Genomic DNA, 26,174 nt, shown 5'->3' with positions numbered 1-26,174 from the left:
ACCGGGAAGGGCCGGGGACGCGCGGCACCTGCACTGGGGCACAGCCAGCATGAGAGGGGGAGGATGGCGTTCGCCCACGCAGAGACATGTGTCAGCACCACGCGGCTCCCTCCGACCAGGGATAAAGCGTATCCGTCAGGATCAGCATGGCTCTGTTCATTAGACCCCTTTCCTTTCCCCCAGTGCAGCAGCATCCTCTCAGCACTGCTTTATCCATAGGCTTTTTAGGAAAACAGGATCTCTTATGACTCCTAATGGAGTTCCTAAAGTGCAGCAGAAGCTCTGCTAGGCCCAAGTGGATGTGCACTTTTATTCCATGTGTTATTGATGAGCACCATGCTCCCAATCTGGCCACTCATAAATTATCCAGCATCACTCCTTGGTGGGGCTGCTCTCCTCCGCAGGTGGACTGGGAGGACCCTGTCCCGTGGTGTGGGAGAGGGGTAACATCGGGGGTTGGCTGTTTGCCCCAAGCCGTGTCACTGCAGCCTGGCCCAGCACCATCACGGTGTCACGGACCCCACAGCCCTCCATGGGTGTGGAGGGTAATGTGGGCCCTGTGCACCACCTGCCCCGGGGTAGCCCCCCAGCACCAGGGGAGACCCCCAGCCACCCAGCAGCGTGACAGAGGCCACACCGGCAGGTGCCCTCTTGGTGAGGGCTGAGTGGGTCTGGGTTGTGAGAGTGCCTAGGCCATGAATGGGCCTGGGCTGTCAGTGGGTCTGCGTTCTGAGCGGGCCCAGGCTGCTAGTGGGTCCCAGCTGCAAATGGGTCTGGGCTGCGAGTGGGCCCGGGCTGTGTCAGAGCTGGGGCTGCAAGTGGGTCCCAGCTGCAAGTGGGCCTAGGTTGTGAGTGGGTCTGGGCTGTCAGTGGGTCTGGGCTACCAGTGCGTCTGGCTGTCAGTGGGTCTGGCTGTCAGTGTGTCTGGGCTGTCAGTGGGTCTGGGCTGTCAGTGGGTCTGGCTGTCAGTGGGTCTGGGCTGTCAGTGGGTCTGGCTGTCAGTGGGTCTGGGCTGTCAGTGGGTCTGGGCTGTCAGTGCGTCTGGCTGTCAGTGGGTCTGGCTGTCAGTGTGTCTGGGCTGTCAGTGTGTCTGGGCTGTCAGTGGGTCTGGGCTGTCAGTGCGTCTGGCTGTCAGTGGGTCTGGGCTGTCAGTGGGTCTGGGCTGTCAGTGCGTCTGGCTGTCAGTGGGTCTGGCTGTCAGTGTGTCTGGGCTGTCAGTGGGTCTGGCTGTCAGTGGGTCTGGGCTGTCAGTGCGTCTGGGCTGTCAGTGGGTCTGGGCTGTCAGTGGGTCTGGGCTACCAGTGCGTCTGGCTGTCAGTGTGTCTGGGCTGTCAGTGTGTCTGGGCTGTCGGTGCGTCTGGCTGTCAGTGGGTCTGGGCTGTCAGTGGGTCTGGCTGTCAGTGGGTCTGGGCTGTCAGTGGGTCTGGGTTGTGAGTCTAAGCCCATGCTGCGAGTAGGTCCCGGCTGCAAATGGGTCTGAGCTGGGAGTGGGCCCTGGCTGTGAGTGAGTCTGGGCTGTGAGTGGGCCCGTGTTTCGAGTGGGCCCAGGTCGCGCGTGACTCCCCGCGGCAGGAGCAACGGACCCACACGGATGCGGACAGCGGCCTCCCCCGCCGACCGAGGCCCACCCCGGGGAGGGGAGCCCCGTCCCCCCGCCCCCCAGGCCGCTCCCGGTGAATCAGCACCAGCGGCCGGCGGGACCCCGCGGGGCGGGGCGGGGCGGGGCGGGGCCGCCGGTCGGGGGCGGGGCCGGTCGGGTGCGGCGCGGCTCTGGAGCGCCGGGCACGACGGGAAATGGAGTCCTCGGAGGGGCGCGGCGGGAAGGGCCCCGCACCCCCGTGGACTCCATTTCCCATGGTGCCCCGCGCGCGGGGCGGTGAGCGGCGGGGTGGGGCGGGGGCGGGGCGTGCGCAGGGGGGTTGTGGTGGCCCGCGGCGCGCGCACAGCACCGGGTGCAGCCGCCGCCGCCGCCGCCGCCTCAGCCGCAGCAGCGCCAGGAGCCGCCGCCCGCCCTCCTCCTCCCGTCGCCGCCCTTCCTCATCCTCCTCCTCCTCCCGCAGCCTCCTTTACCCTTACCCCGGCCCCGCGAAGATGGTGGACCGCGAGCAGCTGGTGCAGAAGGCCCGGTTGGCCGAGCAAGCCGAGCGATACGACGACATGGCGGCCGCCATGAAGAACGTGAGTCCCGTCCCATGTCCCTCGTCCCTCGCCTTTCTCACCCCACCCCGTCGGGCTTGTGGGTGCGGGTCCGCGCTTCCCTTGCCCTTCCCGTGTTGCCCCCCTCGGTGGGCTCTGGGCTGGGGGGGCGGGGGCTGCGCCGCGGGGGTGTGCGGGCCCTCCGTGCGGCTCCGGTCCTTGTGCTGCCCCGACACCCCCCGCTGGGTCCCGCTCCCTTCGCTTTTCCCCGCCCCGGGATACCCTGCTCTCTCCCGACCCTCATCCCCTGCTCTAGAGCCCACCCACGCATCCTCTCCCCTCTTCTGGAGCCCCCACCAAGCCCCACGCATCTCTCTCCTCCGCCCTAGAGTCCCCCACCCTGCCCCACGCATCCTCTCCCTTTCCCTAGAGCCCCTGTGCATTGCCTCCCCTGTCCTGCTGCCCCCCACCCACCCTCTCCCCGCCCTGCTGCCCCCCACTCTGCCCCACGCGCCCCCTGCCCTGCCCCACGCATCACCTCCCCACCCCATCCCTTCTTTCCCCACACGCCAGGCCCCCCACGCATCCTCTGCTGCGCCCCCATCCCTGCCCTACCCTAGCGCAGGGGGCAGAGGAGCCAGCCTAGGGTGCGGTGCTCCCCAGGGAGGTCATGCCAGCTTCAGGGGGCTGCCAAGCCCTGTGGGGCGAGGCTGTGGGAAATCCTGCTTGGGGAGGGGGGGGCGTGGGGGTGCATGCACATCTCTCCCTGCTCTCGAAATATACCGCCATCGTTGCCGTGCATCCCTTCCTGCTCATGGTCAGTGAAGCTGGTGTGTGTTCGTGACCCCAAAGATCGGGAGCCCTTTTGCTGCCAAAGCTCTTACTTTTACTGCACTTGGTTGGAGATTTATGAATTGAGTCATGTTGTATTCATTTCACGCTCTTAAAATAAAGACTCTGCATATAGCAGGCTGATCTGATTTGTGACACCGAACGCTCCCCTTCAATACTGACATTTTGACAATATAAGAAGGGAAAAAAAAACATATCTCTGATCTGATCTTGCAAACAAAGCAATCGTGGGAGGCAGGATCAAGTCATTCCAGAAGATTCTGCATTTGTCATATTGCAGAGAGGCTAGACTGGGTGGAGGGAGGGAGGGGGTGCTTTAAAGGGGAAAACTGTGCTTTATGTTTGTCTTCTTAGTCAGGTCTGAACCTTTGCAAGGAGCTGGGGTGTCCTCCCTGGCTGATGAAAAGTGAATGCTGATCTAGGAATGTCGCAGTCTGCCGTGGGTGCAGCTCTGTTTGCCCATATTGCACCATTTTGTCAATAACCTTGCATTTATCAAACAGACAAAACTGTCACAGCCCGAGAATGGGGAGGGAGGAGATGTCTTATCAAGAAATGAAATACGGATAATTGGAACAAGATATTATCATATTAAACCAACCGGGCTATTCCTCTGCTGCACTATGGCTTTTATAGCATTTTCTGATAACGGCATCTATTCATTTTAAAGCAAAGCCTGCTGTGTGAGCAGATCCTACAGCTCATTTCCTACAGATAATACAGCCGCTATGACAAAGCCAACAGGGATATGCCTGGGGCACACAGCCGTGTTGCAGTATTCCGCCGGGTGAATTTCCCTAGTCTGCTTACCCAGGCTCGGTGTTTAAGCTGAAGGTGTTGTTAGAGATTATCTATACATTTTTTTCCTTTTAGTTCTTACTGGCCCTGGTGAAACAGTAACCCGGGCTAATGCTGCTTATCAGTTGCCGTGTAGTTTGGCTGTAAGAACATGATTCACAGCGGGAGCATTGACGCCTTCCGCGACAGCAAACAAAAGGCAGAGCTTTGTTCTTCATTTCTGCACGATGCTGCCCAAACTCCGGTGCGGCCGGTCCGGTGGTGATGGACATGTCACACTTGGTTATCCCTGTCACCGTCCTGTGTGCTGCCCATCCCCCAGCTCCGGTTGTGCGGGAGGCTGATGACCTCGCACTCATTTCCGTAGCAACGCCTAGTGATGTCATATGCGATGGTCCAAGCTGCAATGCACCCAGGTGGTAGCAGAGAGCATGCAGGCTGCGTCTAGCTAAGGTGATGCAGAAGCATTCCCGTGGTCGTTGCTGTTTTGTCTCCTGCCCTCTAAACCTAGCTGTCTCCTGGCTTCCTTAACACTGTGCTGAGAAATGCTGGACAGTTTCCCTTTAAAGCCTGGCGTGGTAATGATGTGCATAAAGGAGGTTCATTTTCTTGCAGCTTCATTTTGCTATTGCATTTTTTTTGGTGGTCGCCTCACGGGTGGCAGCAAGGCAGCTGGGCGCGTCGTTCAGCAAGCCTCAACCCTGCCTGGTTGAGAGCCTGCGCTGAATGGCAATTTTAATGGTTTAAAATGGAAATGGTGTACTGGGGTTCTTACTGTCTGCTGATTCACCCAGTGCTGTTTGCCACAGTGATGTACTGGATCACAATAGTTTCTTCCAAATAATATTGATATATATATATATATAAAATAAGTTATAGCTCCTTCCTTGCTGCAAGTGCCAGTAGCCAGTGCCCCTAGTTGGTATGTGTAGTCGCATTGTTGCTGCAGAAGCAGGACTGCTCCTTCAGCCCCGGAATGTGACATTTACCGGAGTGTCTTGGTAAAATGCAGTGGATGGTCCCCTCGCCTGCTGGAGGGAGCAGAAGGTGGTGCTGCAGCTGGGAAGGGTGATGGGGCTGGGCCCATTGGCCTGGGGAGTGGCTGTGTGACCTTGGTCATGTCCCTTGCCACCTCAACCATGCCTGGGGGTACAGTCAGCCCTATAGTGTGTTGCAGAGTAGGAAAGCTCCCCGCTTGTCCCCAGGGTGGTGGCTGTGCCTGCTGGCCATCGGGCAGGCATTAGCTTGGGCTTGCCCTCCTAAGCAGCATCAGTGGTTTCCTTCCTAGCGCCCTGCCCTCGCTGGAGTTTGCTGCCCGCAGTGCCTGCGGTTGAAGTGAGATGCCTTTTTGTCTGGTTCAGCTCCGTGAAGAGTTTACAGTCTGACCCAGCACCAGGGCTGTGGATCGATATCCATTAGCTGGGGTGCAGCAATGCTGCTAGAGGCTTTTTGGAGGTGGAGACCTGCTAAGCCCTCAGCAGGTGCTGCCTGGGGAGCAAAGCTCGTGCGTCCCTGTGGACCTTTTGGGGTGGGGGGGGGTGAGGAGTGCACAGGTGAACAAGCAAGATGATTGCAAGAACTTTGCAGAAAATAAGTTGCCCAAGAAGGGTGGGGGGAGGATTATTACATTGCATCTATGTATCATGTAGGTATGGGACCATATGGCAGAGTCCGTGAACTCACCTGAAGGTCCCCTGTGAGGGGAGCATCTGGCTACTTGACTTTGGGGACCCAACCTCTGCAGCAGGGCTGTGGCTGTGCCACACATGAGGACCATCAGCTGCAGTGCTGGTGGGTATGGAGGAGTGAACGTGGGCGATGCTGGAAAGCAGACGGCTGCTGCCCAAGCTTTAGACACAATTGGCTCTTGGTGCAGTAATGGCAGTTGTGGGTGGAGGAGAGCGAGCATGAGAACCGCAGGCCTTCCCTGGCACGGGGTTTGTGGGCTTCTGCCATGTTGCTCACCAGCCTGGCAGGCTATCATCCTCCATGTCTGGTGACCAGGGTTGTGCAGATAGTGAGGCTTCACGCAGCTAGCAGACTCACCCTTGGAAAGAGGGGGAGTAACGCAAGTTCCTCCTATCTGGAGAGTCCCAGGGGAGTGGAGCAGGGATGATTAGCTCCTTTCTGCTTCACAGCGTAGCCGAGACAAAAGGGTGAGGTGGAAAGGCTTCTCCAGGAAGAGTGCTGGGCAGGCCATCTGTGATGGCAGGAAGGGAACAAGGAGTGTGAGCTGCTGTAGTAGCACTTCCCAGGGGGCTGGGGAAGATTTTGAGAAACCATTTCCAGTGCCGAGGTGGAGAGGGTATGTTGGCATCTAATGACTGCATCAATGCTTTTGCCACCGCCCCTTGCGCAGGCGTCTTGAATGCTGCTCAGCCTTGTAGTGCCTTCTGGACCACTGCAGCACAGGGGCTGCATGGCTGCGTGCTTTCTGACCTGCTCTTACACACAGAGGAGCAGTCCCCTTGCCCTTTAGCAGCGATGGCTTGCTCAGACCTGAGTGATTGTGGTGGGGGTCTGAGACAGCGTGACTCAGAACAGGGAGCAGGGCTTCCTTCCCGGAGGTCTGCGGGGTCAGGGCAGGATGGCTGTGTCAGGAGCTGCCGTCCTGCCGTGCTTCCAACCTCGTAACGGTTCACGGTGTGGGTTGTCTCTGTGTAAATTGGCCTCAGGACCATACAGTGGTAGGCTGAGTCTCACATCTGTACTTAAGCCACAGACAGGTAGCAGCATGCCCTGTAGGTGAGTACAGTGGGCACTACACACATTAACTATATTGACTGGAGAGTCTTCAGCAGCCTATGCTCTTAAAAATTCCCCATTAAGCTCCTAGTAAGTCTTAATCTATGAACTTTAGGAAAAGCTACTGACTTGTGAGACCATGCTGGATTTCTCTCAGTTGGCCAAGTGTAACAGCCAGGTGTGGATTTGATTAGAAATAGTTCTTTTTGAACTAAATGAAAGTGATATTGAGACTGTGGTAGAGAATTTACTGTTGAATCCTCTGCAGATGTCTGGGGTACATAGAAACAGTCAAGCTCTTGGGCAAGGGCTCTCCAAGAGCCCTCAGATGTTTTGGGCTTAGCCAGTAGATCTTTTGGGTGGTGGCTAGCCCTGAAAGTGCAAAAAGGTTGGTGGGAGTTGTCTTGATTCCCTTCCACCCCTTCTTTCTTGCACTGCTGCTTGTGGTTAAAGATGGCTGGCTCACAGGAGACTTTTTTTTTCTTTTTGAACACCAAAAAAGCTTCATAATATGTATGGACAAGCTCTATCTGCCCAAGCTTTGTTCACCAGCTGATCCCAAAGTTGCTCTCTGGAATAGACTCTCTGGGCACTAGTGACATGAACTTGGGCTACAGGAACAGCAATTTAAGGGCAACCACAGAACTTCAGCTCCAAAAGTGTTTTCTGATTGAAAACTCATGCATCTCCTGAGCATATTCACTCTGTTCTTGGCTTGTCTTATTTGAACTAGTTGATGTCACTCAGCATCCTCTTAGCAGCTCTCATGATTGTGCTGGATGGTGCTTGCAAGAGAAGTGAGGGCTATCCATATAACTGTTGTATCGCTCTGCTTCCTACTGCTGGGTGATGGCTGGCGTAGTGGCTGTTTCCTGGGATCTGGATTGTGATAGGGGAGATAAGGAACATGTTTTTTCCTCACCTTCTGTTGCTGGTTGAAGGAAGTCTTTCCTTAATTTGAGGATCTCCGTCATATTTTTTTCCCTCTGCCCCATCTCTCCTTTACTGTGTATAATTGGACCATTTCATTTTAAGCTGTTTTCATTCTTGTGTCTGGGACAACAGCATTAGAGCTGGTCAGGAGCATGGTCAGCTTGGTTTTCTGGGTAGGAATATGAAGTCTCAGCCTTGTGGAACTTCAGATCAGGAAGTTGGAGTAAGTGTGACCCGGTGGTCCCCAGTAGCCCATGGGGAGGCCTGGGCTGGACTGGGGTTTTGTTCTCAGGCTGATGGGTGACCCCAAGCCCATTCACAATCATAAGTACAAGGATTTTCAGGGCCTGATATTTCACTGCACCACTCCATACTGAGTGTCGCATGCTTGGAAGAATCACAGTTAGAACTGAGATGGAGAAAGATGTCAGTGTGAACAGGATGGTGCATAGACAGAGGACTCCAGCTGTACCAGCAAGCTGCTCTTCTGCTTCCTGCTGAAATGCTGGGATGGGGTGGTTCTTGCCATTCAGGGTGGGTTTAAGCTGTGCTGATGAAAGGACTCTGCAAGGGCAAGATGTACGTGGTGGGAGTTTTGTCAGCTTGTGTGGTCAAAGGCCCCTGATATTGGTAAGCAGTCACTTAACCTTGGATGCAGTCTTCTGTCTTAAATCTCTAAATAATTTGTGCTCCCTTGGGTTCAGTAAATGCTCTGGGACAACATGAGTAAGCACAAGCCAGCCAGCCTGTCGGGTGTTGTGGAACCGCAGATTTGGGTAGGGTGAGGCATTGAGTGTGCGGATCTTTGCCTTATGAGGCATCAGAAAAGATGAGATGTGCTTGTCACATTTACTATTTTGATTGATGCATACCTGTAGTTAGGATCTACTAGTTGTGACTCTTGAGGATACACGGTGCAGCTGATGGAGCAGGGGCTGGAAGAGGAGAGTGGTAGCCGTGACTTTACATCTGGAGAAACCTCCCTGGATGGCGACACATCTGGCAGGGTATAATGCATGAACTCTTCAGCTTCTATTTTGAGCAGCTTCATGCCAAGTAAACCATGTGCAAATGAATGCATAGGAAGTTGTGTGCAAGGGTACATATTTAGGAAAAATACTATCCAAGCTTTTGTGTGTCCAACTGCCAATGCTTGAGAAAACGGCTTCTTGGGAGGTGGCTTTGTCTGGGCTTGGACATCTCCTTGGATGTGGAGCACTGCTGGACTGATTGGTACTGCTTCTCTCCCTTGGTAGAGGTGAGTAGAGCTCATATTGGGAGCTCAATACCAGTCTGGCAGGGAAGAGCAAAAAGGACTGTCAGACTAGAGCTAGCTGCTCAGTGTATCCCAGCCAGACATCTGGCTGTTCAGAGGCAGGTACAGGGGAAGAGGGGGCTGGAAAAAGCCTACAGTCTGACCCAGAGGAGCCTTTTCTCAGTAGGGTCAGTGTCCAGGACACTTAGGACTCTGCAGATCTGAAGCTGCCTTCTGCTTTTCCTGCCCAGCTTTACCTCCTGACCTGTGACTGACAGCGAAACATGAATGTATACTGGAATAGCTGCAGCGCAAAGCATGGTAAAACAGGATTTGCCTGGCTTCCCAAGCGTTTCTCCACTGACAGTCTTGATAGGTTACAGGCATCATCTTCCTCTTCACCGTGGCAAAACTGTGATATAGGGCTTCAGTTGTCTCTGGATAGCTGAGGCACCCTTGATGCTTCCAGGCATTTTTCTACACTTCAGTGCTCTGCAACTCAAGATAATTTTTTCCAAAGCTAATGTTGTTATGAGTATTTTTGTGCTAACTGGCTTGGAGCCAGCTTATACCTTCTTGCCTTTGTGGTCCAGGCCTTTATTATTTCTTTCTGGAAGGCTGAAAGCCTTAACCAGCCTCTGTTCTTTATTGGAAAGGTAACTGACCTAACTTGTCCTTGGCTGAAGTCTCCCTCCCTTCTATCATATTCACATGACTGAAGATAAATGGCAACCTGATGTCAGGAAACCAAAAATTTCATTAAAACAGTAGCAACTCTTTACTAGATTCGGTTCTGCAAGCGATGGTCACCACTGGAAAGCAGTAGCTTGGAAACCTGTTTTAGCATCTGCTGAAATGAAGGAGAAGTAGCTATGAATTTATCACTGTAATAGTGAAGATATGGTGGCTTTGTCTTTTGACTTCTGAAACCTTCGGCTTGACTTCAGGATGCAGTTCAGATAAATAGCCCCGGCTGGTTTAATGCTGGCAGTAGTTAGATAAAATGCACTGCCATGGCTGCCAGGCTCTGCCTGTGCTCCTGCCTTGTGCAGCTTTTGGTCTTTGCAGATGGGTGAACTCTTCTTCCCCCATAGAGACAAAATGGCTTTGTGGAAACCCAGCCCGCGGCTTGCACAGTGCTGTCTTAATGCACTGCATTTACACATGGGTGGTGGAGGACCCTGCAAGATGGGTAGGGCTGTGAGGGAGTGTGGCTGGGCTCTCCCGTGCAGGGTACAGGTGGTGCACTGGCATTGCTGAGGTCCCTCCTGGTTTCTGCCTCCTCCCACCTTCTTCCCTCCAAAGCAGAGCAACCTTTGAGCAGCTGGGGGGCACTTCACAAATCTGCACTCGGTCTGGAGCACTCAGGAAAGGGGAAGGATATGGACCCACAACCAGCTGGCTGTGGAGTTTGTGTAACTTGGTGGTGTGTCATCTCCTTGGCTGGGCACGGCCGGTGCTGTCATAGCCAGCTTTCTCTTGTTCATTCCCCTGGCTGCTTGATCTAACGAGAAGTCCCTCCTCCCACCCTAAAATGAAGGAAAATGGTGACAAAAGGACTTTCATTCTGCTCTTTAAATTTAATTTTTATTTTAAGTAAGAGGCCTGACTCCTCTCTCCAGAGTCCAGATGTCAAGATGTTGGATTCCTACCCATGGCTCTGGGTGGGGAGCCTGCCTTGGGGAGGAGCTCGGCAGTGGGATGGCTTTGTCTGGCCTCTCTGAGTATACAATGGCACCAAGCCTGAGCTGCTGTGAATTTCCAGTCCCTCCGGTGGGCCAGGGCCCTGGGAGCTGCTGGGGCTGGTGGAGCGCAGGGCTTGATGTTCAGCTGGGAGTCTCACCCTGGTTGCAGTGCTGGTTTGCTTGGTGGGGGCTGGAAACACTCAGGAATGGTAAAATTCTGGAAAAAGGAGCTGAAATGATGAGGCAGCAATCCTCGGGCTGCAGGAAATACTGATGAGACTGTCTCTCAAAAGCAATGCCCTCATGTAGCTGGTGAAACAAAAGCCTTTGTCTGCCTATTTAAGTACAAACTTCCCCCGGTCTCAGGTTTTTCTGTGCTAACCCAGATCTAGTCACGTCTCAGGAATGACCCAGCACATGCTCAATTTGGTATTAAACAAACCTGATTTTTGGCCCAAAACTAGTGATCTAGTGACCAAGGGCAGTGCATTAGTTAATAGCAGTAGGAGAACGTGTCACTGATGATGGCATGAGATTCCCTTAAAGTGATCCCCAGATTAGGGATTAGAGTACTTAATGTTTTTCTTCTATAAAGGCGATGTTAGAATTGAGTCAGTCTATGGGTGTTTTGAGGCAGCTGCACTTGGATGAACGCAGGTCTGCAGGGACTCAAGTAGAAAACATTCCTTAATTGTTTGCAAATTCTCTCTGATCTTACTGGACGGGTTGGCTTGCTTGGGATATATCTTTGCTTACGTACCCAGTATGCTTCTGATTCCTCTAAGATAGTTTCAGCAAGGGTGTAGAAAAACACCAGTGAGAAGTCTCAGCTTGAACATTAACAAGGCTGCTGATGGACACGTTGTTTGGACAGTTGTGGTTCTCTGCAGCGTAAAGTTTATTAATAGTAGTTGGAGAAGCTGTTGTTGTGCCTTATGCTAACAGATACACTCCAGAAGTGCTGTAGGAAATCTGCACTTGTAAAAGACTAATGCTCAGTATTCAGCAGTGAATGAGAACTTGGGGAAGATTAACAGCCTTTGATTTACACCCAGCCGAGGAAGGCACTGGAGCTTTGCCTGTTTATGCTGTTGAGCTTTATGTGGGATGAATATTTCATTACCTCAAAGTTGGGAGCTTGGCTTCTTGCATTTGTGGTGTCAAGACATCCCTGCCTGAGGGGCTCTGTCACCTGTGATGAACTGAGATCAAATCTGTGGAGGTAGTCCCTTGGGCTTCAAAAGAGGGTTGGGAGGAGATAGCTGGAGCCAGGCGAGGGTAGTTAAATCCACGGTTGGATCTAGAATAGTAAAGTGACCCTCCTTGTAATTCAAAATGGGCTGCAGTGCTCCAGAAAGCTGCCAGAGCAAAAACTTGACTTTCTGTTCTGTAAGTTCATTTAAGAAATGAAATAAAATTATCTGCTAGAGGTGTGTAAGATCAGCCCTGAAATCCCTGAAGCAGTGGGAGGGTAAAGTACATCTGGAGGGATAATCACCTTACTTCCTGATGCGGAAATTAAACCTGTCGTGGGGCTGGCATGCAGGAGTCCGCCTGGGTGTTCTGGAAAGTCTCTTGCTTAATCTGGTAAAACATATTACAGACACTGCAAGGAACTGCTGGTTCTGCACACCAGAAGACCTAGAGCAAAAATCTTGGGTTTGTTGTTTGGTTTTTTTTATTTCCAGAACCTTACTTTGATGTGAAACAAGCAGACTTTTCCAAAGCATTTGGGGTAATGACATGAAGCAGTTAAAAACTTATGTGCTAGCTGCAGGGAGTTGTTTGCATGGTTACAGCTTCTCCCGTTTCATCCTGCTGGAGCAGCAGCTTGCCAGCTGCCGTGGCAGCAATGGCTCTGCCGTGCAGGAGGAAGCCATGCAAGCAGCCAAGAATTGCCCAGTTCATCCTGCTCTGGCAGGCTTGCTCAGCAGCCAGAACTTGCTTTCAGCCTTTCCTGGGGTGCCTTGCCCATGGCACACTGTCTCTCCTCTCCCTACTCAGTTCAACTGAATACAGCTCATGGGTACAGCGTAACGCTGTCATTTTTTGAGCTGCTGATTAAGGACAAACATCTTGTGTTGGCCTGGCACTTGAAGCTCCAGGGAGGATTTGATGATCTGGTGGCAGGGTACTTGCCGCCCAGTAGTGGGGCTGGAGGTGAGCAGGAAAGCACTAATATCTGAGCCAGATTAGTACTCGTAGAAGCTGTGAGGTAAGTCTTTAAGCAGCTAATGCTCCCAGCAGCGCTAAGCACTCTCCCCACATGAAACTTGGTTCATCTTACATGCTAGAGTTCCTGAAGTCTGTCTAGCATGGTTTTGTTTTGCCATAAATAGGGGAAGACTGATGTTTTTTACTCCCTCCAATGTTGACTAAGTCTTAAGACTCTAGAAGTGATCTGTGGTCATCCCATGGATGGCTGCTTTGGCTAAACAGCCTGTGAGGGGATGGACTTCGCTGAAGAAGAATAATGCTTGAATGGGGGGCAGGGGGTGGAAATCAAGTCTTTAAACTTGTACAGAAATGCTGTTGAGGAAAGAGCTACCCTTCAAGAGCTTTTCAACTCGCACCTGGAGAAGTTCAGTTCAGCCCAGAAGAGCCTGTAGAAAACACTGAATTGTCATTTTCCTTTCAGAAGGATCTACTCTGAGCTTCTAAAACTCTTGGCATGCTCCAGGAGCGCATCTGAGCTCCTGTGGCAGTGGTGTGCTTTGGCACTGGTCTTCCATGCACTTCGCAGAAAGCTTGGAGAAGAGGCCTATCAGCAGAGAACAGACTGGATAATCCAAGGCAGGAGTGCTCCCCAGGCTGTTGGGTGACGGAGCCGGGTGCTGATCTTGGGCCGCTGTTAAGGCGCTTGCAGAAAGGCAAAAGTGGGCAGATGATGCTTCCCAGCTTGCCGCATCTCAGGGAAGGAATAGCTTGGCATCCCTTCTGTTGCTTTGTAGACAGCAGGCAAAGGTGCTGGTATCCCATCTGCCGGAGACTGTGTAATGAGCCCTGAGTGACAGTCCTCTTAAATGCTGGGACTGATGTGGTTTGACTTGCTGCTTTCTCCATCTGGTGGCAGGAAGGCACTAGACTGACAGAGATTGATTATTTTTCCCAAGAGTTTTTAATAGGTACAAGGCAGCTAGTAGCAGCAGGACAGTGAAACGAGTTGTCCTATGACCGGTTTTATCTTGTTTAATAGCCTGTCTTTTGGTAAGGCTAACAAGAATCAGGGTGTTAATAAGGAAGACAAGAACAACTTGGGCATAATTCCTTAATGGCTCAAAAAGCAGATACTAGCTATAGGAGCAGCTCCCTGCTACAAGACTGTGCAGTGCTAATTCAGAAATGGTTTGTATCTCTACACTGATGCACTTGAAGAGCATACACGATGCCCATGCTGGGGAGCTGGGATTGTTCCTCCCAGCTGGTTATTGTGACGTGTCTGGGTTGCCCTCTGTCAACTCCATAGCCATGGCACATTGCAAGGTCTATTAATGTGCCTGGAAGCCACGTATGGACAGCAGGCGGATGTTCCCTTGTGCTTGCCTTATCGCAAAAGCTGCAGAAGAAGCTGGTGAGACAAATCGATGGCACCCAGGTGTTCTGCAGCAGGAAGAACTTGGGCCGTTAGACCAAATGCTGGGGCTGCAGTGCTGCAGATAAGAGGTGGTACATGAACTGCTGCTACTAAATGCAGAATAGGAACAGCTCAGAGCTCTTCTGTTGTCGCTGCCTTTCTTGCCTTGGCTCCCTTATGACCTTTTACATGCAGGAATGACCCAAGTAGTTGAAACTTGCTTTTTCTCTAGGTGAAACTGATCAGAGCCAGACTGAAACTGGAATAGATCTGCAGGCTCCCAGGACTGATCAAACCTGTGTGTAGTATGATGAAATTCACTTTAGCTTAACTAGCTGTTAAGCTACAGAGGCCAATGAAATGAGTGCTTGGTTTTCACATCTCCCTTCCAGCTTGAAGGCTTTTGATTTGGGTGGTTCAAAGTTGCCTTAAACAATAAAGGCTACAGAGCGGGATGAAAGCAGCTGTTAAATATAGGACATGCAGAAATCTTGATCAGTGTATAGAGTGCCTAAGTAGCCTCTGAGGTCCAGTTACGCTACAAGCGATAAACAATCTTACTTTGCAGACACTGGTCCTTGATGCACTCAGAGCAATTTGAAACATAATGGCAGAGCCCATCCCATGTGCCTTCAGCCACTGCCCTGCAATGAGACCTGGCCTCACCAGCTTAAAAATGAGGAACTAGCATATGATTATTCATACTGAAACAGTCAAAGGAGACAGCAGTGGGGAACTAACTTCTGCCCACAGCCTGCTTGTGCTTTTTTGGTCTTGTCCGAGATGAGAGGAACGGCTCAACCTGTGGCCAGAAATCCCCCTGGCTATGCTGAGAGAAAACACAACCAGAGAGGACAGCAGAGGTCAGCAAGGAGAGAAGTATTAAAGGTATGACTTTTACTTTGGAAGTATGACGTGGGGGAGAAGGCTAGAGTACAAGGTGGAGGAAAGACCCAAACTGGTGAAATCTGGTAAGATTTTAGATTTAGGTCTAGCTTAACACACGCCTACTTTGTGTCGAAGTAGGACAGTGCTTAAGAAAAGCATCTTTCCAGCTGCTGCAATAGTGTCATAGGACAGCTCTCCCTGGAGCGCACAAGCAGAGGCTGTTCTTGACTAGCTTGTGAGACATCTAATCATGATTGTAATCAAGCCACCAGGTAAAGGTGACAATTTAATGTGCTTGAGGGCAGCCATTTCTTCAGAAGCTACATGTAGAGTGAGAAGGGGACAGAAAAACCAGGCAGTGTCTCTGGCATGTCACTTCCAAAATGACAGCTCTTGGGCTGCTGAAAGCGGTCTGGTGCTTGCAGACGGGTGATGGGGTCCCACCACAAGACAGCAGCTAGAGATGGGGGGAAGCTGGCATGGCTGCGGGTAGTTGTGAACATTTATCAGCTGCTTGAGCCTGAAGTGGTTGCGTGCTGGTTGCTCCCCTTGCCAGTGGCTTCAGACCAAGTCAGAATTTCAGTGGTGGGACTTCTGGCCAGAACATTCTTTCAAAAGCACATTTGCCTTTTAAAAATGAAACAAAAAAGGGGACCTTCAGGCCAGACCTCAGTGTGACTAACAAGCAGCATGAGAAGGAAAACAAAGCAATTGCTAGGGTTTCTGTTGAGAGATAATACTTAATTGCATGGTGCAGAAGCTGTAGATAAAACAGAGGAAACACAAGTGCTGAGGAGGAGCTGGCTGCTTTGTATCCTGATGGAAGAGGAGCCCTGGTGAAGTTCAAAAGCTGTTCTCGGTGCACAGTTTTTGGTTCTTGTGGTTCTCTCTCACTCTCTCTCCAGGAAAGCTTGGCTCCTTTGTAGATGTCTAGTGTCTTCAGGGACTGAGGATCTCCTCTAGGCAATCAGAAAAGCAAAAGTGTTGAGGCTTATAACATGGATTAAACTGTCAAATGTTGATGGTATTCCCCAGGGAAGAATCTCTCGGTCTGCTCAGCTTGCTCTGCTGTATGCTTTAAGATAAGACATCAAAGCTAGGTAGGAGCCATAAATGGGTGGGCACTTAGTTATAAAACTGAGTGAAAATCCATGTGTATAAGGGTAAACAGGTAAACCTAAGCCCTGTGGTGGACCTCCATTGCAGCTACTGAAGGGTTATTGAAAAAGATTTCATGATGTACTCAGAAATGATTAATTCAGACCTACTGATGCAAGGTGAGAAGTGGAGGATAAGAGTGCTGGAATAAGCCCCATCAGCAAACTTACCTGCTGCTGGCTGGGAGCAAACCTCCCCTGTAGCTCTCAAAAAGCCTGCTAATTAGGATGCTTCTGGAAAGAAGGTACAGTAGGACCAACCCTTGGGCTTTTGGAGGCCACAGACCCTGACATTAGGGGCAGGTAAAGTTTTGCATGCTCCTTGGCTCCTCTGCATGAGGCTGAACCTTCGCCTGGCTGCAATGTGATACTCGGGCATGCGAGGAGCCTGCCAGGTTTTGGACAGAGTGCTGAGTCAGAGCTCGCAGCTGTAGCAGAGAAATCGGGAGAACCTTCTCTGAGATTGTACTGCCTCTGAAGAGCTTTGTTGCAAATCAGAATGCTCTGATTTGTACAAACTTTTGGACTTTCAAGCAGTAGAAACCCTAAACTTCTGGTAGTTTTTGTTCAACGGGAATTATTGGACTGTTCCTGTGGCTTTAGGGCACTTGAGTCTTGTTGGTGCAGACACTGCACCCTCAAAGGCTGCAGGAACTGGTGAGACTGGAACTTGGCATCCTCAGGTTTGATGGAGCCCGCTTCCAAGCCAAAGCCTGTCAGTGTAGACTGCTCCATGCTCCCGGTATAGACCTGTACTCCCTGGCTAGGTGTCTTCTCCTCTGCTTCTGCCCTTAGGCAGGGCAGCTGCTGAGCACAGCTCTGCCTGCAGTGTGCAAAGGGTCTGGCTTCTGGCACATGTGTCATGTGCTGTGACAGGGCATGGGGGAAGCTCTTGAAAGTAAGACCATTGCCTGCAGACTAGCAGGGAAATAAGAGGCGCCACAGCTGAGGTCTCCTGCTGCTCTGCATCAATAAAGAACCAGTCTTGTGGCTGGGCTGGCAGGCTGGGCTTGTTTGGTGGGAGGAAGCAGAAAGGAAGGTGAAAAGCATGGTTAGTTTGTTGGTTTGGTTTTTTGTTGGTTTTTTTTTTTTCCAGAATAGCTAGAAGACTTGCATCTATCAAGTTTCCAGCTGCGTAAGCATGTGGACTGGCTCTCTGCTTGGCTGTTTGTGCCATATGCAAGGCTTGACTCCATTTCAGCCGCATGCGTCTCCTGCCCCCTGCCCCCTCTCTGACCTACAGGGGTACAAGGGTGAAACAAGGCTTGACAGTTACTGGGATTTGCAGTGGAAGTTCTGCTTTTCTCTGCTGTCGACCAGGGAAGTAAAACTCCAAAAATGGCTGAGCTTCCCAGAGAGGAGGTAGACTTCCAGCCAGAGGCTGATGGCTTTGTGTTCCTGCCAAGCCCTCTTAATGCCAAACGGAGGCTTTTCTTTGGATATTTGAAGTCTCTAACTCCATGTAACAGTGCTGGCAACGGTATCAGGTGACTGAATGCTCATAGGGTTGGTCTGTACGTGAGGGTGCTGCCCTTCTTAAGGGAGGTGAGACCACTCCAGGGTCCGAGTTAAGAAGTGGGAGGGTTCTAGTAATATCAATCTGGATGCTGGAAACAGACGTTTGCAAAAATTCTCCAAAAGGGCTTGTAACGTGACTGCTGCAGCCCAATCCAGGCCTGATGCAGGGTATTGCCTTATTGATGTTACATCAGAGGTGTTCAGTGCAATGCTATAAATTAAGTATATCAGAGCTTGCTGTTGAGGCTCAGGCTTGATAGAACTCACTCTGTGTTGGTATCCTGCAGTGTAAGGAAATATCAGCATTTGGTTAGCCAGCACAGGCTTACGGTGAAGGCACCGCATCCACCTGACAAGTTGCCGCAGCGGTTTCTGGATGGTCTGCTGGAGATGTTCACCCATACAGCGCTGCTGGCAAAAGCAGTGCGATGGTGACTGTGCGATCCCATGCTGCAGCGCCGCATGTATCGTGGCAGATAGTGCAAAGGCACCAGCCCATCCTCTGGTGCAGTGGGGCAGGCAAGCGGGCAGCAGCGTTTTAGCTGTAGTGCTGAGATGTGGCAGGCAGGTTCTGGGCAGACCAAGAGGCAGGGATGATGGCAGTTCTCAAAGGCAGCTTAACCTGGGATACGTCTTTTCCACCTTCCAGTGACTGATAAAGGCAGCTAAGCATACTCTTGCTGTCTGATATCTGGTGTCCTGGGCATCTTGCATTTTCTTCCTACTGGGAATGTCTAAGTGCCAGATGGTCTTGCTTTCTTCCTCTCTTGGCTCAGTTGCAAACTGGAATACGTGCAGGACTGCAGCCTCTTCCCTTCCCTCTCCTAGAGCTGAGGGATGCGGTCCCCGTCTCTGGCCGTGTTACACCTTTGCCATTGCTCTGCAATGCATCTCTGCAGTGCTCTACTTTACTGGGAGCCTGGGTACTGCTAGAAAGGAGTTACATAGTTAACGAGGTTCCCTTTCTGCTTTGATGAGTTCCCTGCCAGCTCCCTGGAGGAATCGGCTTTCTCTACAGATGTACCTTCCATCTGTCAGCAAGTTTATTGAGAGGATTTTGACAGGCAACTTTCTTCCATAATCCTTAATAGTTTTGAATTTAAAATGTTTGTGGCAAAGCTAATCCTACAAAACTTCCTGTAGTTTTAATAAATCTGTCTTCCAGCAAGACTCTTGGTGAGAGGAGGTAAATCCACTTTTCTGCAGTGATAAATATCTGCAGACTCAGCTGTGGGGCAGCTTTAAAATCACCTGCTTCGTCCACAATTAAAACTGGTATCTCTGCTCAGAAAGCGTCTCACTCATGTGATCATCAGCCCTTATAACTAGCGTCAGGACAGAAAACTGTTGGAATTGACGAGTCTCTTGTATGGCTGTTGATGCTGGACACGCCATTTACAGCTGGAAGGTAAGAGAGTAAGTCAGGCTGGGATTTCTGGATGCTTCTAGTCCCGGTTCCCTTACTCAAAGCAGGGCAACTTAGATGGGACAAGACCCTGAGTAACCTGATGAAGTTTTGAATATCTCCAAGGACAGACAACCCATAAGCTCTAGGGCAGGGAGACACCATCGTTGTGCTCTAGTATCTCAAAGCTGCCTTTAACCTTACCATGTCTTTAACTCATGTTTGTGCAGGTGTCACTCAGAGGGAAGAATGAATGGAGTAATCTCAAAAGTTGATAAGGCTTGTAAAAAATACAGAAAACTAGAGACCTCTGAACTTAGAGCACAAGTCAGCCTGGAAGCAGGCTTGTAGGGCTGAGGCTCTGCCCCAGCCTTTCTGTGGGAAGCAGCATATCACGCAAAACCCAGAGCCGTGTGGTTAATTAGCTGCCATTAGCCTGGCTGCGAGAGGTGGGACATGGATCAATCCCCGGGCATCACACACCCTACTTACCTTGAGGCGTGAAAGCTGGGAGCTGCCTTGGCATGCTGCCCTGTGCACCTTGTCCTGTATTGGTGGCGGCTGCTGATAGTCCCAGGAGACTCTGTCCTCTTTAACCCATTTCCCTGGTCCCTCAGCCATCTTTTGCCCTTGGCAGAGAAGGCAGTTGTGCCTGATTTACATAGTAAGACCCCCTTTGGTGTGGAGCTGGGCTGTTTGCTGCTTCCCCTGCCAGGCTGTAGAGCATCTCGTGGAGCAGCACAGATCCACATAGTAGTGGGAGCTGGGAGTGGAGGCTGCTCTTGCTGCCTCCGCCTTGAGGAAAGGAGTAGAGGGGGTCCGGATCAGAGACCAGAGTATTCTGTTTGCTGCGTGGGAAACTAAGGCTTAGCTGTAGCTTGATTTTTGGGAGAAGACATTAGCCAGACCGTGGCTGAACAGCTGTAAGGAGAGCTGCAGGCAGGAGTGGATGTTGCTGGAACGAACAGGTCAATATGGTATTAACAAGGGTGAGTCATTCTAGGCTGCTCAAATGAGATCCTGGGATAGACCATCCTACACCTTCCAGCATCAACCCTTGGCCTCCTGATCACCACCACAAATGTGGTTATCTAGGCCTAGAACAAACCTTGTCCTTGCAAACGCCTGTGAAAATGACTCAGTATTTGCACAGGCCTTTCACATCCAAACCATTACCTAATCCTTGTGAGAATGACTGCCGAGAGGGAGGCTTACAGGTTCCTGCTCTGCTGGCCTGCTTCCCACATGGCTGTACCTGGGGTGTGTATGTGGTGGGGTGGGGTGTGCCTGGGGGAAGGGGAGGCGACTGTGCAGGCTCACAGTGCCACTTGGCAGGTATAACTACCCCGGCTGAGCGGCTGTATGGAGCAGCCTGGCTGCCGCAGCATCCTGGGCTGCTGCACCCGCTCTGAGGGTGCAGAGACCCACGTATGCGGCAGAGCACGGAGACAAGGGGGATGTGAGCCCTTCCTGAGCCACCTGCTGCCCGTAAGGCAGGGCAGCTGGTGCAGCAGTTGGCTGGGTGCCTCGCTGTTGCCAGAGGTGCTGCCTGGGTGGCTTCAGCCAGCGATGGGGTTGCGGGAGCTGGAATGAGCTTGTTGCAATATCAAGCGTGGTGCTTCCCAGTAACTGAACCAGCCAAGGCAGCATTTGGCAGCCTGTTTGTGAGGTGGCTCTGTGCTCTATTGTCTCTTTAATCCCACTGTTGCCGCAACACGTGAGGCAGGTAGAAGTGATGCTGTGCATTAATGCTGTTATCCTCAATGAAGAAAATCCTGTGTGGGAAGAACATACTCTTACCATGTGAGCTTTTAAGGCCTTATCTGTGCAGCTGCCTTAGGCAGCTGCAATTTTAATATCTAACTTATTCTTTAGGCATCTCAGAAGCATGCCCTGTGTGTATGGGAATGGGAAAAGATGAACACCCTGTACCTATGGTATTGTTAATCTGTGCAGCTAGCTTGTAAACCTAGACCATCTCCACCCTCTTGCTTTGACTGTCCCTCTCGCCTGCATCACAAAGTCCAACTCTCATCCCTCAGGTGAAAGGTGTCTCTTTGCTAGAGGATTTTTCTCATTCTGGAAAACGATGATCTTCTAAGAAATGGAGAATACCTCGAATAAAACTCAGCCCACCCCTCTTGCTGGGAGACTGGACCATGGTGTGATTTCCCTGCCCCTCCCCTCCGCCCCCCATCGGCTCCCTCGGGGATGGAAGTGGATGCCACATGACTTGGCGAGCTGGCTGCCTTCTGCGGCTCACTAGAGATGTGCGGGAGCACCTGAACGTGTGATGGGAGTGTCAAGTGACTGGGGCTTAACCCAAGTATCTCTCTTCTCTCTCCCTCTCTCAATGCAGGTGACGGAGCTGAACGAGCCTCTGTCCAACGAAGAGAGGAACCTGTTGTCCGTTGCCTACAAAAACGTGGTGGGGGCGCGGCGCTCCTCTTGGCGAGTAATTAGCAGCATCGAGCAGAAGACCTCTGCTGATGGAAATGAGAAGAAGATAGAAATGGTCCGGGCCTACCGTGAGAAGATCGAGAAGGAGTTGGAAGCGGTGTGCCAGGATGTGCTGAGCCTGCTGGACAACTACCTGATCAAGAACTGCAGCGAGACGCAGTACGAGAGCAAAGTCTTCTACCTGAAGATGAAAGGGGACTATTACCGCTACCTGGCCGAAGTTGCCACTGGCGAGAAGAGGGCGACTGTGGTGGAGTCTTCGGAGAAAGCCTATAGCGAAGCCCATGAGATCAGCAAGGAGCACATGCAGCCGACCCATCCCATCCGGCTCGGTCTGGCGCTTAACTACTCAGTTTTCTACTACGAGATCCAGAACGCGCCGGAGCAGGCCTGCCACCTGGCCAAGACGGCCTTCGACGATGCCATTGCCGAGCTGGACACCCTCAACGAGGACTCCTACAAGGACTCAACGCTCATCATGCAGCTCCTCCGCGACAACCTAACGCTCTGGACGAGCGATCAGCAAGACGACGACGGCGGAGAAGGCAACAACTAGACCCCCCGATGGACTGGCAGCCGCACGCTGATGCTAACTACTGCAGTCTTTATTTTTTTCCCACGAGTGGGGGGGGGTCAGGGGTGGGGGAGGGAAAGGGAGGGGACACCTTCCCAGGGAGGCCCCCCACAACCTGTCTTTGATTGCCTCGTTGACATTTTTGCCAAAACACCACTAGTGGAAGTCAGGCTGGCTGTGCTGGTATGGAATAGCAGCCTCACTGGCATATGGACTGTTCTGTAGATTATTAATACAAGTGGAGCTGTCTTTAATTTAACTTTATCGCTAGAAATAAAAGGGTTTTAAGATGAATTCACGTGGATGGAATGGCCCTCATTTTTAAGGAAAGCAACGCAAAAAAAAAAGGGAGTTCTGTGGTTCCAGTAAGGCTTCATGCGTTTGTTTCTTCAGTCCAAGTGCCGTGTGTCCGTACCACGTCGCGGGGCGTCTCTCTGCAGCGCTCTGCCTGACAGGGCGTAGCTTAAAATCCCCAAATTGAAAAGGAATTAAAAAAAAAAAACAACTAAGGAATTTGGGGCTTGCAAAGCCCCAGGATTTAGGCCATCCAATCTTTTTTTTTTTTTTTTTGTTAAGATATTTATTAGGGTAGCTTACAGTATTAACACTAAATTGCAGTTTACAGTATTTCTACATTACAGCCATATGACATCAAGCCTTTGATTGTTTTTTCTTTTGCTAGTTCTTTTGGCTTGCCTTCCTGATCAGTCCTCGCCTGTGGACTGGCTTTAGCTATTCTGTGTCGCCCAAGGCAAGAAGACCGCCCGCCCGAGGAACATCAAAGCTGCTCTAGTTTTTTGGTCAACAGCTTAACAGGTGCTTGGCTAGCGGCTGTTTCAACTATTTTAAGTCCACAGCAAAAGGTTTAAGAGCTTAATTAGACAAGGGGGAAATGTTTAAACTTAAAATGCCACTTAAATAAAAAATTACAAAAAAAAAAAATAAAAAAAGAGCATTCAGGTCTGTATGTCATGTACTGTGTTTGGTATTTCAAAAGACCATCCTGATTTAAGGTGCCACAGCTGCTTCCTCAGGGATTGCACTGCCATTTCACTCTGCCTGACTTTCTCCCACTGTACCATGAGGTTTGTCAGCAGATCTCCAGCACCCAGGCTCCCTTGTTTGTCACCAGGGAAGCCCGGTGCATTTTCCTTTCTCCTGGGGAAGCTTGTGGTGTAATGAGTGAACTTCAGGAGTTTAGAAACTAATTTGGTAGAGAAATCCTCAAGGGAAGAGCTACAATCATAGACATTTCTATCAACCATCGGGAGCCCAGGAACTTAGTTCTCTTAGCAAAATCGTTTGAGTCTGTCTGATCTGGCTGGGGTGGGAGATGGGGCATCTGAGTTGCTTAGCAGGTAATATTTACCCCATTTTGAGTAAATTTATTATTCTTAATTTTTATTTTGACATCGTTGTTGGAAGTTCACTGCTGTTCTCTGGCTTGCAGAGTGCCGTGCCATGTAGCTTTTCACCTAAAGCTGCGCAGTAAGGAAAAACCGCACTCGTGCATTACTTTTTTTTTTTTCTTTTGGAAACAGGCTTTCGTTGTCCCTTTCGAGAGTCAGTCCGCAAACAGCGCGTCGTGGTGTTGCACACACGGTACAGCCGCTCCTGCTGCCGGGTTGCACGGGGAGGCATCGCTCCAGCTCCCTCCCCGCAGTCAAACGAAGCCGCTGCCCCGACTCCTCAGGGGGCGAGCGGAGCCAAGGCTGGTGCTCGGCCTCCAGATATTGCCCCGGCAATGCTGGCAAAGCTTTTTTTTCTTTTCCCTGACCGGGGTGCCTTCGCAGGCAGAGCCTCGCCCAGCCTCGCTGGGCAGCGAGTGGGCACATCCGCCGGTGTACGGTGTGCAGCACCCGCGGCGAGAGGCTCGCGCTGCCGCTACGTGCCGTGGACTGGGAGATCGCTTTAGGCTTCTTACCTTCCTTTGATTGACCCCCGTGTCCCATGAGCAGTGTTGTCCCAGCTGTATAATTTGGAAGTGATTTACTGGAATTACAAAACCTATCTTTTTTTCTTTTTTTTTTTTTCCTCTTCTTTTCGGCTTTTGCTCTGGCTGCTTTAGGAAACTTATGCAGGAGAGATGGCACAAGAGGGCTAAAAACGGGAGTGGGGGTCAGGGACTTGATTTTTAAGCAGCTTGAATCGTTTCTTTCTTTTTTTTTTTTAAGAGATGCACTTGCCTATGATACTGTCTCTCCAGTGAAATGATTACTGCTCCATTACTCTATTGATACAATATTGTGCATGCTAGTGTCGTATTTCTATACAGTAGCTTGAAATTTATTAACTTATACTGTAGATGTTATGTATTCCTATGACAAAATAGTCTTCAAAAATTTTTTAAAGTTTTTTAATTTATTTTTTTTTTCTTTTGGGGGTAAAGTTTGCTCTACCAAATAGTGATCGTAACAAACTGATCTGTTATGGATGTTGCTATAGTGACATGCAATTATATATGATTTTGTTTTTAAAAAGGAAAAAAAAGCAAAAGAAAACACCAGTGTTAGCTTAATCTTAATGTCTGGTGTTCGTCATGGTGAAATTATAACTATTACAGTGTAGGAGAACAATGACTGTGTTCTTTGAATGAGCCTTTGTTTGTGCTTTTTGTCATGTTATGCAGTGAACTATTTTTAAGGTCTAATCAGTGATTATTTTTCCAACTCCGTGTTTCTGTAAGGAATTATTTCACACACGGACCATTCTTAGCAGTTTTTCCTCAGTGATGGAATATCATGAATGTGAGTCATTATGTAGCCGTCGTACATTGAGCAAATAAACTTACAGATCTGACGTCAGCGCTGCTTAATTGTTATCGCCTGTGTCGAGTTTCTGGGGGGCTCTGTGGGATGGGGGGCTCCCCCTCGCCATCGGCGCTCGGGAGCCAGGGCAGGCAGCGGAGGCCAGGAGCGAACAGCCGTATTTCTGCTCCCCTGGGGCCCAGCTCCCTTCCGCCCGGGGAAGCCAAGACACCGTGCTCCGCATCCCTGCGGGTTAATGGTTCACCAGGCTCCCAGCCTTCCCGGGGCAGGGGTGAATGCGCTCCTGGGCCGGGGGAGCCATGGGGATGGTCCCCGGATGCTCCCACGGGACAAGGGGAGGGTGGGTGGGTGTCTGCCTGCCACCCTCCCCCATGCTTTTTCCACTCAAAGCCATGCGTGGTGACTCACGCTGTAAAAATACTCCCCTCCCTTGGAAACCATAAACCAAAAATGTGGCTTGACTCATGCACCCTGCAAGGGACCCCGGGGGGGTGCAGGACAGACACCCCCAGGGAAGGGGCTGGGAACAACCCCCAGGTGCTGGCAAAGAGGGGCTGGGGGCTCACTGAGCACCCCCGGGGGAGGGAAAGACACCCTGCAGGCAGCAGCCCACCCCAGCACCCTTGCACACTGACGGCCTCCTTGCTAAGGCTGGGGTGGCTTTTTGGGAGGTAAGAGCCACTGCAGGCTCTGCCCCGTGTGGCACCCGTGCCCACCCGCTCCGGCATGGCCATAGGAGAGGGGAGGGGGCCGGGGATGCCCCTCGGGGGACTTCTTCCCCTGGAGTCGCTTGGGCTGACAAATGCTGGCGATGGCCATTGTGCTGCCCGGGGACTGTTGTGGAAGCACGACCCGATCCAGCCCAGCTGAGCCTGGCCCAGCGCCCTCCTAAGCCCAGCTTAGCCACACACCTCCCATGTCCTGATCCCCTCCTCCCCTTGCTGTCAGGGCCTCAGTTCCCCTACCTGGAGAGGGAAATGGATCCCCTGGGCTGGAGCAGCACCCCTTGCCCATGTGGGTGGGAGTGTGGGTGTCAGTGTCCCCCAGAGATGCACCCGAGGGGCAGAGAGAGAGGGAAAGAGCATGAGCCGGCAGGCAGGAGTCTCCTCATGGCTTGCTGGGCAGGGTTTAGCCCTAAAACAGGGTGTTATGTGTGCCTGGGGCTGGGTCCTGCCTTGTGGTGTCTGGAGCAGCACAGCCAGAGGGGCTGGGGGGGCCCCGCCTGGAACCCCCAGTCGATCTCCTTCCCCTGCAGTCAGAGCGCCACATGGACCTCCCGCTTGCCCTGACGCTGGAGCCTGACGGATGGATGCCCGCAGGAGGCATGAGACCTGCCAAACTCATTGCACACACACCCCTCCAGGTGCTGCAGGGAGGTTGGTGTTCATCCCCCCCCACCCCCCCCACCCCCCCGCTCAGGCTGGGC

General features: G+C 51.6%; 1 protein-coding gene across 1 annotated transcript; it reads left to right on the top strand.

Moving 5' to 3' along the window:
• The first annotated feature begins 1,925 nt into the window (after positions 1–1,925).
• On the top strand, positions 1,926–24,779 carry YWHAG (tyrosine 3-monooxygenase/tryptophan 5-monooxygenase activation protein gamma). Its single transcript, XM_064467569.1, has 2 exons — positions 1,926–2,178; positions 21,306–24,779. The coding sequence occupies exons 1-2, from the start codon at positions 2,092–2,094 to the stop codon at positions 21,960–21,962; spliced, it is 744 nt and encodes a 247-aa protein (XP_064323639.1). The 5' UTR covers positions 1,926–2,091; the 3' UTR covers positions 21,963–24,779.
• The last annotated feature ends 1,395 nt before the right edge of the window (positions 24,780–26,174 follow it).

Source organism: Phalacrocorax carbo, chromosome 17 (assembly GCF_963921805.1).
Source record: "Phalacrocorax carbo chromosome 17, bPhaCar2.1, whole genome shotgun sequence".
Classification (NCBI taxonomy): Eukaryota; Metazoa; Chordata; class Aves; order Suliformes; family Phalacrocoracidae; genus Phalacrocorax; species Phalacrocorax carbo.
The sequence above is the reverse complement of the archived record's forward strand: the minus strand, read 5'-3'. Positions and strand labels throughout refer to the sequence as shown.

Excerpts from the sequence above, each read along its gene's own strand:
- YWHAG (XM_064467569.1), top strand. The coding sequence starts at position 2,092 with ATGGTGGACCGCGAGCAGCTGGTGCAGAAGGCCCGGTTGGCCGAGCAA. Across the intron at positions 2,179-21,305 it reads TGGCGGCCGCCATGAAGAAC|GTGACGGAGCTGAACGAGCC; the intron begins GTGAGTCCCGTC and ends CTCTCAATGCAG.